Genomic DNA, 15,347 nt, shown 5'->3' on the forward strand with positions numbered 1-15,347 from the left:
TAAATATGTTTTACTGTCAGCTTTATAATTCACACAGTATACACAGTTTCAGGACAACTTTTAATTTAATTTAATTTTTTAAAAATAGTTTAATCACCTAGTACTCCTCATGACAAGTGCCCTCCTTAATCCCCATCACCTATTTCACCCATCCCTCTACCTATCTCACCTGTGGTAACCATTTCTTTATAGTAAAGGAGTTTGTTTCTTGTTTTTTCTCTTTTCCCTTTGCTCCTTTGTTCTGTTTCTTAATGTGTCTAGATTTACTACTTTAAAGAGATAAAAAAAAATAGCTGACTTTGGACTACAAAGAACGAAAACCATACATTTTGAATACAGGCAGTTATCAGGGCAGAAAATGATTTCTTCATTTCTGATTTTTGAAGTTTCATCAGAATTATTGTTCTGTTGTCACTGTATATAAAAAAGGCAATTTAAGCTTCCTTTTAAAGACAGTTCTTACATAGATCAATTTGAAGCTATTCCCTTTTAAAAGTGAGAACAATAAATCCCAAGCATTTATAACAGGAATTTTATACTATTGTGGGCCATTGAATAGGGATTTAAAGATTTTCTTATAAATGGTTGACTTCTTAACACCTCTTTTTCCCTGCTTTATGTTACTTCTATCTATTACCAAAAAGCTTGGTGAAACCAGGAAGTAATACCATGCTGGAGCTGGAAATCCCTTGTTCTGAGTTGTATTTTGGATGAAGTTTACTGATGTTTAAAGATGAATAGGAAATTATTTCCCTAGTGTGTATGTGTCTGATTTCTACTATTTCCACTTCCCTTTAATGAGAAGAAAATCATACTATCTAAATTTTCTTATATAAGTTTTAAAAAGTCAGTTATTAGCACTGCTTATTAAAGGAGTCAGAAAGGGATTTATAAAATGTATTCATCAAGCCAGTTCCTGTGCTCTACATTTGAAGAGGGTAGGATTGGTCAAGATTTTAATACCACTGCTTTGAGTTTATAAAAATGGAGTCTAAAAGGAGTGACCACAACGTACATCTAGTGAGTAGAAGGGGGAAAAGCCTTTGTTTCTGCATGAGGTAGTGAGATACAGAACTGGAAAACTCTTGAGAGTAGAGTGAAACTATTGCCCCTGGTATTCATTCAATGAGTTAACTTTCAGATAATCAGGAAGTTCTCTGTATCAATTCCTAACATTCATTAACCCTCACTGCCCATTTTTTTCAGCTCCTGCTTCCAAACCACAGAGCAGCTGTAGAATAAGTTAGAGGCCCCTGTAGCCCTTTGCTTTTAGCCTTTTTGCAACTGTTTCTCATCACCTTAATTCATCACTAGACACTTTGGTGAAATCCTCACCATGATTCCATTTCCTGTATCTTATTCTCACAAGATGATGATCTCACTTATTTTCTGGGGAAGACTGAAGGAGTAGGATGAGAATTCCCTCATAATCTACCTTTGTAGATAACTGAAATCCTTATAAGTCTTAAAAATTAACACCTTGATTACTTTTCTTCCAGCCTTTCTTTACCTAGGACTTGTTCTCGTGATATATATAGCATCTTCATTTCTCTTCCTATCCACAGGCTTTTCTTTTGGATTTCAAATACCTATAGGTTTATCTACCCTGTTCTAAAAATTTTTTTTTCTCTCTCTAACCAAGCTGCCATTTTCATAGTAATATATAACCTCTGCTGTATTAGTACCTAACTCATCTGTGTCTGCTTCCATTCATCCTTAGCTCCTATTAAAATACTCAGCTCTGGAGTATGGAAGGTAATTACAGACTTTAATGTATTAATGACCTTAAAATCCAGTTTAATAGACAAAGTAATGTCAGTCTATAAACTTGGTCAGAAGTTTAGAGACCAGGATTAGCATGGATGTTGCAGTTATGAGATACATGTGTAGGTAGGTAGGAAAATGAGGCCATATTATGGAGAACTTGCTAGAAGAATTGAGTGTAAATGTAGAATGTAATAGGTAATCAAATTCAGATGACAATGGTACATTTTCTAAAGATCTGATAACTTTAGCATTGTAGCATTTAATATGGAATATATGATGGTGCTTTAGTCACTGTAGTTGAAACATTTCCTGAGGTTGAAATATTTCTTTAAAAAAAAAATACAAAATGGGGTCCTGTTCTTAAATACCTTAAAATCTTTCTAAGAAGAACAAAACATTTAGAAAGATCAGAATAACGACAACAACAAAAAAATCATACATTGGATTTGTTTTGAGCTGACACATCACTTGCCATTGTAGTAACCCATACTCATAACAGACATTGATAATAGTCATGCAACTTGCTGCTGAAGAACCTGGAGTGTAGTATTAAGAGTTCATAGAACAACTCTCTGAGCAACTGTTACTAACCAACTTTGTTCTCTAAAATTAAGTGTTTTTGCAATCTCTTCCATCTAGTAGTTGGGGGAAGTGCTAATCCAAGTTTCATTGAAGAGTTGGGCTTTGAATGATAGGTAGGCTGTCCAACCCTATTTTCTTCTGCTGGCTCATGAAATTTTTGGCTTTGGCCCTAAATGTTCTCCACATGGACCATTATAAATCTTACCTGTGTGTGTTCATGTTGATACTTCTCCCAATCTGGAATATTGCTCTTACCTTGCCTATTTCATAGTCCTTCAGATTTAATTCAAAAGCATTCATTCATGATAGATTTCCTTTTCTCTGAATTCTGATAGCTTAACCCCACTACCTCTACTTAGCCTTTTGTTTTGTCTTATTCTCTAATTGGTATATTTGCCTGATGATTAGATTGTAATCTCCTAGGGAAAGGGCCCTGACAGCCTCTTTTATTTCCCATAAATACTAGTTGGTTGATTGTAGGGGAATTTACATCATGTAGCAGGAATGGCTTATCCCCAATTTACATATGAAGAGGCACTGGGAATTTACAGATGAGGAATCCCTCAGAGTAAGTCATGTAACTAGTATTAGTGGTAGAATTTCAGCCCAGGTCCATCTAACTCTTTTCTGTCTGCTATACCATAGAACCTCCCTGTGTGCAGATAGATATTAACTGTTGCTGTTTTTATCTGAATTCTGATAGCTTAACCCCACTACCTCTACTTAGCCTTTTGTTTTGTCTTACTCTCAAATTGGTATATTTGTCTGATTATTAGATTGTAATCTCCTAGGGGAAGGGCCCTGACAGCCTCTTTTATTTCCCATAAATACTAGTTAATTCATTGTAGGGGAATTTACATCATGTAGCAGGAATGGCTTAAATGTGTGAAAGAATATGCTAGAGACTGGTTGCAATGTAAATGAGACCTAACTGGTTTAAAGTGAAGTTTCCAGTTTTTCAGTTAACTGTTTTTTTTTTTTTTAATCATTTCTTCCATTCTATTTCTAATTCCCACGTGTAGATTATACTCATATTTTCTTTTCCTCAGTTTTGGTTCCAGACAAAAAATTTAGACATTAATGCTGTTCATCCTGATTTGTTCAACAATAAAATCTCGCCTAAAGGACAAATACTATTTAAAATGTTTGTTTTATTTTTGTTAAGATTTTTTTTTTTTTAAAGGGAGGGAGTACCCAAAACATTTATATAACCCTTTCAATGAGGATCATGAGTTTGGTAGCCAGGTTAGCACTTACTTTTACCTCTGACAATAATAGTTAATAAATCCACGTCTCCATCTAGATCCACCTGGCGTGTAGAATGACAGCAGTTGGGAAAACGTTTTATATGTCGCGTCCCAGGGTTGCCTCTCAATGCGTATGTTTCTGGTAGCAGCAGTGTTGAGAAGCTTTAATTTAATGTTTAATCTAACCCTCCCGTATTGCGGGAGGAAGGCAGAGAAGTTTCTGTGAGGAGCGTTTTCTAAAAGATATTTTCGTAGAGGCATGGTAAAAATGCTACGGGGAGTCTAGAGGAGGGGGCTGGTCCAGATATGTGAGTTCCGCTTTAATTTCCCTTGAAAACCTCGATGTAGGCGGAGGCAAGCGCCTGGATGTGCGGAGGGGCGCTGCAGCCCTGCCCATCAAGAGAACCGTCCGGGGTCTGTCTGCCCCTTTCCCCGCCCACCCATCAGTTCTGGCAGCGCATGCGCTGAGCCGGGGGCTCGAGAGTTGTCGGCTGGAAATGGCGGCCGCGGGCTTGGTTGCTGTGGCCACGGCTCCAGAGTACTCTGGCCCAGTAGCATCGGGAGGTAACCTCTCCGGTGTTAATTGTGGCCCAAGCTCCGGGACAGGCCCTGGTCCTGGCCCGGGTTCGTGGAGCCGCTCCCTCGATCGAGCGCTGGAGGAGGCGGCAGTGACCGGGGTGCTGAGTCTGAGCGGCCGGAAACTGAGGGAGTTTCCCCGGGGAGCGGCCAACCACGACCTGACGGACACCACCCGCGCGGGTGAGTGGGGCATGGGGCATCTCTGCCGACGTGGGGCCCGGGGCGCGGCGGGAGGCCCCCCAGACGGTGGCAGGACTCGGAGATAGTTAGAGCAACCGGTGCCATAGCGCCTGCTTGGGACCCGGGTAACGGGGCGAAGCCGACTGCCCCAACCCGGCCAGCACCCCCGGGCCTGCGGGCCAGACCCCGAGCCTGGGGCGAGGCGGCGGACTGCAGCATCTCTCGGGGAAGAGGACCGTAGGGATAGAGGACTACTGTTTTATTCTCCTAGAAAATTAACTTCTGCCGCTGCTTAAGGTGGACCCTTGCCCCGCCCAGGTTTCTGCAGGCCTTTCAGATTTGGGATTGTTATCTCTCTTAATAGAGCAGAGCAGCGTTGGTCACTGCGTTGTCGGGGAAGCATTGATCTGAGCACTGACGTTTCTTTGAGAGTTGTTTTTAATGTGAACCCTAGGCTGTAACTTTTCTTTCTCTACCTTTATCTAGTTGGCTTAGGAGAGTTGTGAAAATAACTTAAGACTCCCATTACTTTTCTACCTCCTCACGCCTCCCAGAAAAGTTGAGGGAAGAAAAGACACATATTGTTTACCGTATCTGTATTTAATGCTTTTAAAAATAAACATTATTTTGTTTTTTACATGGTTTGAACACAGGAAGGGTAATAAGGAATTGAGTATTATTTGGTTTTCTTAGTTGTAGAGAACAATGTCTGGTGACTGAGGCATTCAACGTGATGTTTTTCTTGTGTTTAAAATATAGCTTCCTTAGGGAGTAGATTAAAAACCGAGTCTATTCATGTTTAACACAAAGGAGGGGAAAAATCCCTTATACAGGTTTGTATAGTATTTGATTTTGATTTAGTGGTTTTTTGATATAGTGAAAGAATGTGTAGTACTTTATGTCTTATTCCATTTTACTTTATTTCAGAAATTTAAAATTTAGAGAAAATTTAATATAAATTTAAATAAAATTTAAAATAAAATTTAAAAATTTATTTTAAAATTTGATTCAATAATTTTCTTTGTGCACTCGTTACAGATTGATGAGTATTACATATGATTTACTCGTGTTAAAAAAAATAAATGTAATCCGTTAAACTACTTCAAGAAACTTCTTTCTAGAGAAATTTTCACTCTAGTGTAAAATGGAAGAAATTAAATGTCTAATTATTTAATCTCTTTCTGGAAACAGTTGTGCTGAAGATAGTTTGTATTTTTAGAGAATGTTACAGAAATTAAACTTTTCTTGCTAAGGTAAATATGAACAGCCTTTTGCATATGTTCTGACAGACAACATCTAAAATTGTCGGTCATCCCCAGATTTCCTGATTCTATTCAGGAGATGGTTATATGGCATATGATTGTTCAGGAGATGGGTAATATAGTGATTTTATATTGGTGTGAGTCATTTCACTATTACTACATTAAGCCTGAAGCTAAAGAACAAGTTGATTACAGGAGTTTATCTGGTTCATTATCTCACCTGCTTTTTTTTTTTTTTTTTAATATTTTTATTTATTTATTTGACAGAGAGAGATCACAAGTAGGCAGAGAGGTAGGCAGAGGGAGAGGAGGAAGCAGGCTCCCTGCTGAGCAGAGAGCCCCAGATGTGGGGCCCGATCCCAGGACTCTGAGATCATGACCTGAGCCAAAGGCAGAGGCTCAACCCACTGAGCCACCCAGGTGCCCCATCTCACCTGCTTTTAAAGAGTTCTAGGACTAACATGTTTTGCTTTGAAGAAATATTTTATTAAAAAAGAAAACCCAAAGCTATTTGTGAAGAAAAATAACTAATCCCAATAAATTTTTCCCTTACTGTGCTCTGAATTATTTTTTTAGTTTTAATTTTCATTTATTTATTTGAGAGAGAGCGAAAGAGAGAGAGAGAGAGCGCATGAGAGGGGAAAGGTCAGAGGGAGAAGCAGGTTCCCCGCTGAGCAGGGAGCCAGATTCGAGACTGGATCCTGGGACTCCAGAATCATGACCTGAGCAGAAGGCAGTTGTTCAACCAACTGAGCTACTCAGGTGCCCCGAATTATTTTATTTTTAAAATTTTTTATTTTTTATTTTTGGAGAGGGAGAGGGGGAGAGAACATCTTAAGCAGGGTCCACACCCAGTATGGAGCTGACAGGCTTGATCTCAACAACCCTGAGATCATGACCGGAGCCAAAATCAAGAATTGGTTGCTTAACTGACTGAGTCACCCAGGCGCCCCTTAAATGTTTTAATATTAAATAATCTCTACACCCAATGTGGCCTTAACTCACAACCTTAAGATCGAGTCATGTGCGACTGAGCCAGCCAGGTGGCCCTTTGAATTATTGTAAACAGATAATTTAATGTGGATATCATCATTTATTGAGTATACACTGTTTGCTCTTCCTGGTTAGGTGTTTTAAAATACATTGCCTTGTTAAATGCTCAAAATAACCAATGGACTAAGCATTATTATCCCCAATTTACATATGAAGAGGCACTCGGAATTTACAGATGAGGAATCCCTCAGAGTAAGTCTTGTAACTAGTATTAGTGGTAGAATTTCAGCCCAGATCCATCTAACTCTTTTCTGTCTCCTGTACCATATAGCCTCCCTGTGTGCAGGTAGATACTACTGTTGCTGTTTAAGGTTTGGAGATGTTAGATAATTTGCTTGAAGACCTGTAGTTAAAGGCCAGGAGAGGCAGTATTAGCCAGGATTTGATCCTAGTGTGAGGTAACTCCAAAACCATAGTGTACCTGTAGTATTAGGTACTTTGATAAATTCAGATATAATTTAAGTTAGCTAAAATATTTTGTTTACATTCTTTAAAATTTAAAACCAGGAAAATTATTTGAATATTCTATCTATATATAAATATATAGAGAGATATATAGGTAGATACAGGTATAGGTAAATATTATAATATCTAGTATTAATATAGATAGTATAATACCTATAATTATAATATATATTTATATATAATGTATGTATCTGATATATATGTATAATATATAGAGATACAGATATATATCAAAGTTGCCATGCATTCTGTTCTCTCATAATGTATAGACTATATCTGATAAGCCTGCTGTCCTTCAAGAGTTTACCTTCTAAGAAAACAGCATATATTAGCCATACCATTTATAACTTGACATGATTAGAATTCATCAGGAACATTTTCTTGAGGTTTTTCACTCATTTGTTTTTTTTTTTTAAAGATTTTATTTATTTATTTGATAGAGAGAAATCACAAGTAGACTGAGAGGCAGGCAGAGAGAGAGAGGGAAGCAGGCTCCCTGCTGAGCAGAGAGCCCGATGCAGGACTCGATCCCACAACCCTGAGATATGACCTGAGCCGAAGGCAGCGGCTTAACCCACTGAGCCACCCAGGCGCCCTTCACTCTTGTTTGTTAAAAAAACAAATAGCTCTTTAGGAAAAAGGAAATATTTATTTGGGAATAGGTAATTTGATCCAGTGGATAAGGAAAATCTTGGAGATCACCGAAGATTTTTTAGGGCAGAAGGGATGTAGCTTAGATTTGGATAGGCAGGAATAAGAAGGAAAGCCATTGCAGGCAGTCGTGGACAACATGCAAAATAAATCCTGGAGTATATAGCACATAAGTTAATTTTGCCAGTCCATTATGCATTCCCCTTTCATTTGATAACAATACTCCAGTTTTCCTAGGAAATCACCCCTCTCAGTTTTATGGGTGCCCTGCCTTAACACAAAGGTGTGGACATGACTGAGGCAGGCCTCACCAGTCAATGTAGGCCATCCTTCTGGCCATAGTGATTGTTCAGAGATGGGCACATTTCCAGTCACTGCACATGTCTGTTAATTGTGAATGATTTATTGAAACTATTGAGAAAGAGGCATGCTTTGGACTCTGCAGTTGCTGAGAGAATACAGTGTAAGCCTGGAACTTAGAAGGCAGAGCCAAAAGATGGAAAGAATGAGACCAAGTTCTGATGATAATGTTTGAATCTTTGGATCAGTAGTCAGGCCTTAAGTTAATGCTGTCCTTGAGCTTTCAAATTATGCTGACTAATAAATTCCCTTTTCTGCTTAATTTGAGCAGAATTTTTTGATACAAAATCAAGAGTCCTGACTGATACTATGAGACTGCTCTTGGTAATATTGTGGTCAGGCCAGTTTGGTCAGAATAAATGGTTGGATTTGAGAGTGTATGGGCTACCTTCTGTATGTGTGGAAGCTAAATTGAGGATAGGTTTATTGGGATTGAGATAGGGAGACTAATCAATATTCATTCGTTGAACAGACATTTGCTAAGGAATTTGGCAGGTGCAGATAGACAAAAAAGAACAACACTTTCTGCCCTCAGTGAACTCAAGGGATCTAATGGAGGAATATGTAAATAAATGTAAAGATTATGTGACCTGTCTAGTAACAGCAAAACTTTTATGTGTAAGGCATTGTACTAGCTAATATAAAGGAAAAATAAGAAGAGGGTTTAACTTATAAGAGTTAAGAAATCTAGTAATCTAGTTGGATGGCTGCAATAATAATTAAATCTTTGAAGGAATGAAAAATAGAGATCATATTGGAAAATGAAAATATACAAATGCTGATTGAATTTTTTTTTTTAATGACAGAATGCACCAAAAATGACTGAGTTGTTAAATCTGGAGAACTAGGAAGATGGTGATGCTATTGATAATAATAGCTAATATTTATTGAGCTGTTAGCATATTTCAGGTGTTGTTCTAAGCTGTATATATAAAATGTGCACATACAACAACAATATGAGTTGTAAGTACTATTTTAAACCCCATTTTACATAAAAAATGGAGACTTGACATTAATTTGATCAAGTTACACAGCTAATAAGTGACAAAACTGGAATTCATATTCAGATACATCTAATCCTAAAACTTGGTTTTTTGTTTTTTTTTTTTAAAGATTTTATTTATTTATTTACAGAGAGAGATACAAGTAGGCAGAGAGGCAAGCAGAGAGAGAGAGGGGGAAGCAGGCTCCCTGCTGAGCAGAGAGCCCGATGTGGGACTCGATCCCAGGACCCTGAGATCATGACCTGAGCCGAAGGCAGCGGCTTAACCCACTGAGCCACCCAGGCGCCCCTAAAACTTGGTTTTTGATCACTAAGCCATACTGACAAGTTTGCTACACAGAATTTCTTTGATTTGTTTGACACCTTTAAAGGGGTTGTAGCATATCTAGTTAATTCTGTGCAATGAATAGAAATGTACATCTGGAGCTTTTTAAAAAAAAAATCTTTAAGTAAATTCTTTGCCCAATGTGGGGCTTGAACTCATAACCCCAAGAAAGTCACATGCTCTACCAAAGGAGCCAACCAGGTGCCCCTAAATCTGGAGCTTTAAGAGTGAAGTCCTGGCTACCCCATTTATTTCAGAGACTCCTAATGAAGAGTTATGAGATTCTTGGAGAAGGAGTGTGGAGAATGGAAAAGTTGGTCACTCTTCAGTCATGGGATACACCAGCATTTAAAAAGGGAAGAAATAGAATCTGCCTGAGAAAAGAAACCCAGAAATAAAGTGCCATAACTAGACCTTTACTAGAATTCAAAGACTCCTAAAGCTGAAGGAACCATAATAACCATTTAAGTTATTTTACAAATGAGAAGTTTATAAAAAAGTTTGTAAAGTTTGTATCTCAGAGGTTAAATGATGTTTTTAAGATTATATAGTGACATGGTATTTCATGGTATTTCATGATATTTCACAGAAGGCAAAAAGTGGTCATTGTTGAAGCTGTGAAAAATCTCTTCTGAGTAGAAGACAGAAAACAAGAAATTAAGGACTCAGCTTTGGGGAACAGCCTGTAGTGGAAGGCAGGAGGGAGAGACTAAGATTACACCACAAAAGAAAACAAATTTTAGATGTAGTGGGTGAGCCAAGATAATGCAGTGTTACTAATGCCACAAGAATTGAGACTTTTAAGAAACGGATGCTTATTTCCTAGGTAAAGAAGAATGAGGATTGTTAAAAGACAATTTAATTTTACAGGAAGCAGCCTATAATTTTTCAAGGTGGTAATCTGTAAAATTATGGTTTCATTAGTTTTTGAAATATGTACTGGAGTGTAGGTCTTTTTCTTTTTTTAAAAAAAAGATTTTATTTATTTATTTGATAGAGATCACAAGTAGGCAGAGAACAGGCACAGAGAGAGGGGAAAGCAGGCTCCCTGAGCAGAGACCCTCCCCCGCCAAGGCAGTCATGGGATCATGACCTGAGCCGAAGGCAGAAGCTTTAACCCACTGAGCCACCAAGGCGCCTCTGGAGTGGAGGTCTTAAGTGGAAATCATATTGCTCTTGGATTCTTACATATATCTTTATTGACCACAGTATGTACTGTGAACTTTTCTGGAATAGTGCTATTCAGTTGGGTAGCTACTAGCTATAGGTGGTTATTAAAATTAAAGTTAAAAATTTAGGGGTGCCTGAGTGGCTCAGTCAGTTAAGCGTCTGCCTTCAGTGCAGGTCATGTTGAGCCCCACCCACATCAGGCTCCTTGCTCAGCGGGGAGTCTCCTCCCTCCCGCTCTGCCTGCTGTTCCCTGCCCTTGGGCCCTTTATGTCTCTGTCTCTCTCTCTCTCTCTCTCTGTCGAATAGATAGATAAAATCTTTAAAAAAAAAAAAAAGGTTAAAAATTTAAATTTGGTTTCTCTGTCACTCTAGCCACATTTCAAGTGCTTAGTAGCCACGTGTATCATTGGACACAGCATATTAGACAGATCCACTTCCTGTCATATTGGACAGCACAGACAGTAGAACCTTTCCATCATTACAGAAAGTTATATTAGATAGTGATGTCGGGGCACTGCTTTGACGGGAATTGAAATTTGTTTTCTGTGTCATTTATTTTCTAATCATATTTCTTTTGGCAAAGTTTTTCTATATCCACAAAGACAGTAAGACATCCTGGTGTGTACAGCTAAAAACACTGTGCAGTAATGATGAGAAGGCAGAGGCAAAGAGAGGAGGTGGTAGCAAATGACATCAAATCATACTTACATGATACTTGAGAGCATCTCAATGTTGGGGGGATATATAATTTTTTCTTTCAGAAATAAGATCTTGTTCATGGAGACTGCCATTTTTAAGCATGTCATTTTTGTTAATGGCGGCATTAATATATATTTGACACATTTGCCACCCACTGAGCATTAGTTGTTCAAATCGGAAGAATATTCTAAGAGCCTCAGAAATGAAGAAAGAGTAGAAAAGAGTAAAACTAATTTTATTTGATTAATCAGACTGGTTCAGTTTAGTAGACTTTAAAAATCATTTCTGATTTTACAGGTTTTACATGTTCATTGTGATATGAAAAGTTTTAAGTAGGACATTAAAGATCATTTGTAATTCCACTTACCAGAGATGAATTTAGTAGTGAACACTGGTTGGAATGCTGCCAAACATTTTCTTCATAAATGTACGCATTCTTGAGCATCAGACTCTTAGTCTCAGCTCTATTCATGATCTCCAGGGTCGTGGGGTGGAGCCCTGCATTAGGGCTTTGCCCTCGGCAAGGGGGTGCTCAGCTTATCCCTCTTCATTCCCCTCTGCCCTTCCCCCTGCTTGTGCTCACTCTTTCTGTCTAGAATAAATAAAAAAAATCTTTTTTAAAAATGTATATGCATTGTTACTTTTTAAAATATAAAAATGGGATCACAAAAGGCTCTTTTATCATCTATATATTTTTTTACTATATGAGATACAATACCAGAAAATAGAGACCTGTAACATAATTTTTATTTTTAAGATTATTTATTTGTTTGAGAGAGGGAGCATGTGCACACACACAGGAGCAGAGGGATGGGCAGAGAAAGAGAGAGAGAACAAATCTTTAGCAGACTCTGCCCTGAGCTCCCTGAGTGTGGAGCGGACAGGCCTAGATCTTGGCCCTGGGATCATGACCTGAGCCAAAACTAAGAGTCCCTCACTTAACTGATGGAGCCACCCAGGTGCCCCCAGTACATAATTTTTAATGGTAGTACACTGTATGATATGCTGTCTTTTAATTTATCCTCTTGATGCACATGTGATTATTTTTTCATGTAACCTTTGTTACATGTGATATTCCTGAGAACAGCCTAGTAGGTATATATTTGCATACTTGTCCAATTATTTCTTCAGGATAAATTCCTAGAAATAGAATTGATTGGCTAAAATGTATGCACAATTTAGGTTTTCTGAAAAATACACATTGTAAAATTGTCCTTCTAGGATTGTTCAGCTTTGATTTGTATCAACAATGCATGAGTTGTCTTTACTTTGCACCCGCTGATCTTCTCATTCCTTTTGTTCTGTTTCATTCTGATAGATGAGAGATGATATCTCTTCATTCTGTACTCAGTGCATCTTGAGGAGTGTAGTTTTTTCTACAAGAAGAAAATAAATTCAGGGAGAAAAGATTTACTTTTTCTGTTTCTACCTTGTGTCATAGAACCAGCTGGTAGCAAAGAATTAGGAGCTCTTTGTGTTTATATATAACTATATATTAATTTAACTCTTATAATTGTAATACATGTTTACTGTAGAAAATCTGATAAAACAATACACAAGGGAGAGAAAGGGAAAAAAGGGAATGGTACTACTGTATGGATAACCACTATGGACATTCTGACATATTCTTCTAGGCTTTTGTTTGTTTCTTCTTGTAGGGTTTTTTGTTTTTTTTTTTTAAGATTTATTTATTTAAGAGACAGATCACAAGTAGGCAGAGAGAGAGAGGAAGAAGCAGGCTCCCTGTTGAGCAGAGAGCCCGATGCGGGGCTCGATCCCAGGATGCTGGGATCATGACCTGAGCCGAAGGCAGAGGCTTTAACCCACTGAGCCACCCAGGCACCCCTGTTTTTGTTGTTGTTGTTTTTTAATGCATGTACATATATATATTGAAGAAGATGGTATCAGCTTTTTGTAGTTTTTTTTTTTTCCATCTTATAGCATATTAGAAATACTGTGTCACATCTGTTAACATTTTCTTATTAATAGCTGTGGCGTATTTAATTAAATCTTTGTACTTAGCCAGACCCTTTTTATTGGGCATTTAAGCTATTTTCAGATTTTTCATTATTATAAATAACACTATGAACATTTTAAAATATAATTCTTTGCTTATATCTCTTATTATTTCCTTTGGGTTAATTCCTAGAAGTGGAATTTTTCTAACAAATTATATGTAACTTTAAAAACTTAAGCAGTTTACTGGGGCACCTGGGTGGCTCAGTGGGTTAAGCCGCTGCCTTCGGCTCAGGTCATGATCTCAGGGTCCTGGGATCAAGTCCCGCATCGGGCTCTCTGCTCGGCAGGGAGCCTGCTTCCCCCTCTCTCTCTCTCTCTCTGACTGCCTCTCTCTCCATCTACTTGTGATCTCTCTCTGTCAAATAAATAAATAAATAATCTTTTTATTTTTATTTATTATTTTTTTTAAGATTTTATTTATTTATTTGACAGAGAGAGATCACAGTAGACAGAGAGGCAGGCAGAGAGAGAGAGAGAGGGAAGCAGGCTCCCTGCTGAGCAGAGAGCCCGATGCGGGACTCGATCCCAGGACCCTGAGATCATGACCTGAGCCGAAGGCAGCGGCTTAACCCACTGAGCCACCCAGGCGCCCCATAAATAAATAATCCTTTAAAAAAAAATACTTAAGCAGTTTACAAACAAATTCAAAAGCAGAAATAGTGTTATTTCTCATAGAAATAGTGTTACATATTGTATGTAGCCTGGATAGGTTTATCGGTCACACACACAAACCTAGTATTTTTTTTCCTAAACATGAAAGTTGGCTTAACTCACATTTCAAACTTGTTTATACCTAATAGCGATGGTCTCCCACGTATCTCTCTGTGTATAAAGATGGGACTACTTCTAACCTTAGAGAAGGTCTGGGGTGCAGAGCTTGAAATTGCCTCACTAGGGACCTTGAAATTTGAAGTCTTAGAATTTTCTTAAGAATTCCACTCTAGGGGTACCTGGGTGGCTCAGTGGGTTCGGCTCAGGTCATGGTTCCAGGGTCCTGGGATCTAGGGTTGGGCTCTCTGCTCAGCGGGGAGCCTGCTCTTCCCCCCACGCCCCCACCCGCCTATCTCTCTGCCTACTTGGAGCTCTGTCTATCAAATAAATAAATAAATAAATAAATAACTCTTGAAGAATTCCACTCTATATTTTTCCTCCTTCCTTCCTTCCTTCCTCTCTCCCTCTCCCCCTCCCTTCCTTTCTTTCTTTCTGGATTTTATTTATTTATTTATTTGACAGAGAGAGAGAGAGAGAGAGAGCAAGAGAAGGAGCACAAGCAGAGGGAGTGGGAGAGGATGATGTGGGGCTTGATCCCAGTATCCTGGGATCATGACCTGAGCCAAAGGAAGATGCTTAACAACTGAGCCACCCAGGTGCTCCTCCACTCTATATTTTCATGCTTGTTTTAATGACAAATCTATGGCTTCAAATTACCAGCTATTAGGATAAACCAAACCTAGTAAGTTTCTGTGTTTATTTTGTTACTTTTCTGTAACACTGCCCCCCTTGCCAATTCATATCCCAGTTTCAGATATATATATGGATATAATATTTTTTTTAAAGATTTTATTTATTTATTTGACAGAGATCACAAGTAGGCAGAGAGGCAGGCAGAGAGAGAGTGAGAGAGGGAAGCAGGCTCCCTGCTGAGCAGAGAGCCCGATGTGGGACTCGATCCCAGGACCCTGAGATCATGACCTGAGCCGAAGGCAGTGGCTTAACCCACTGAGCCACCCAGGCACCCTATGGATATAATATTATATATACTATTATTCTTTGTAACAAAGTTGCTGTGAAAATATGCGTATTGAATTGGAATGTGGGATACAGACTACTTCTCAGAAAATAACATTCATATCCCTCTTACAACTTACCCTCCATTTGAAATGAGAAATCCTATAGCTCTAATATATTCTCATCCACATGCTTCTTCCTTTCTCTTCTGCCTGACAAGCAGCACAATTCTATATTATACCAACACAGTAGGGAAG

At 38.4% G+C, this 15,347-nt stretch overlaps 1 protein-coding gene across 7 annotated transcripts in view; it reads left to right on the forward strand.

Moving 5' to 3' along the window:
* Positions 1 to 4,076: 4,076 nt before the first annotated feature.
* The window catches only part of LRCH3 (leucine rich repeats and calponin homology domain containing 3), a 120,592-nt gene continuing 109,321 nt past the window's right edge, over positions 4,077 to 15,347 (forward strand). For 6 of the 7 annotated variants that reach the window (XM_044252125.1, XM_044252127.1, XM_044252123.1 and 3 more), the window contains exon 1: positions 4,089 to 4,355. In XM_044252125.1, coding sequence (XP_044108060.1) covers positions 4,094 to 4,355 — 262 coding nt within the window. In that variant the 5' untranslated portion in view covers positions 4,089 to 4,093. Of the gene's footprint in view, positions 4,356 to 15,347 lie in introns of all 7 variants that reach the window. The other variant, XM_044252122.1, reaches the window with a different exon arrangement.

The sequence above is a fragment of the Neovison vison genome, chromosome 6, assembly GCF_020171115.1.
Source record: "Neovison vison isolate M4711 chromosome 6, ASM_NN_V1, whole genome shotgun sequence".
In the NCBI taxonomy this organism is placed as follows: domain Eukaryota; kingdom Metazoa; phylum Chordata; class Mammalia; order Carnivora; family Mustelidae; genus Neogale; species Neogale vison.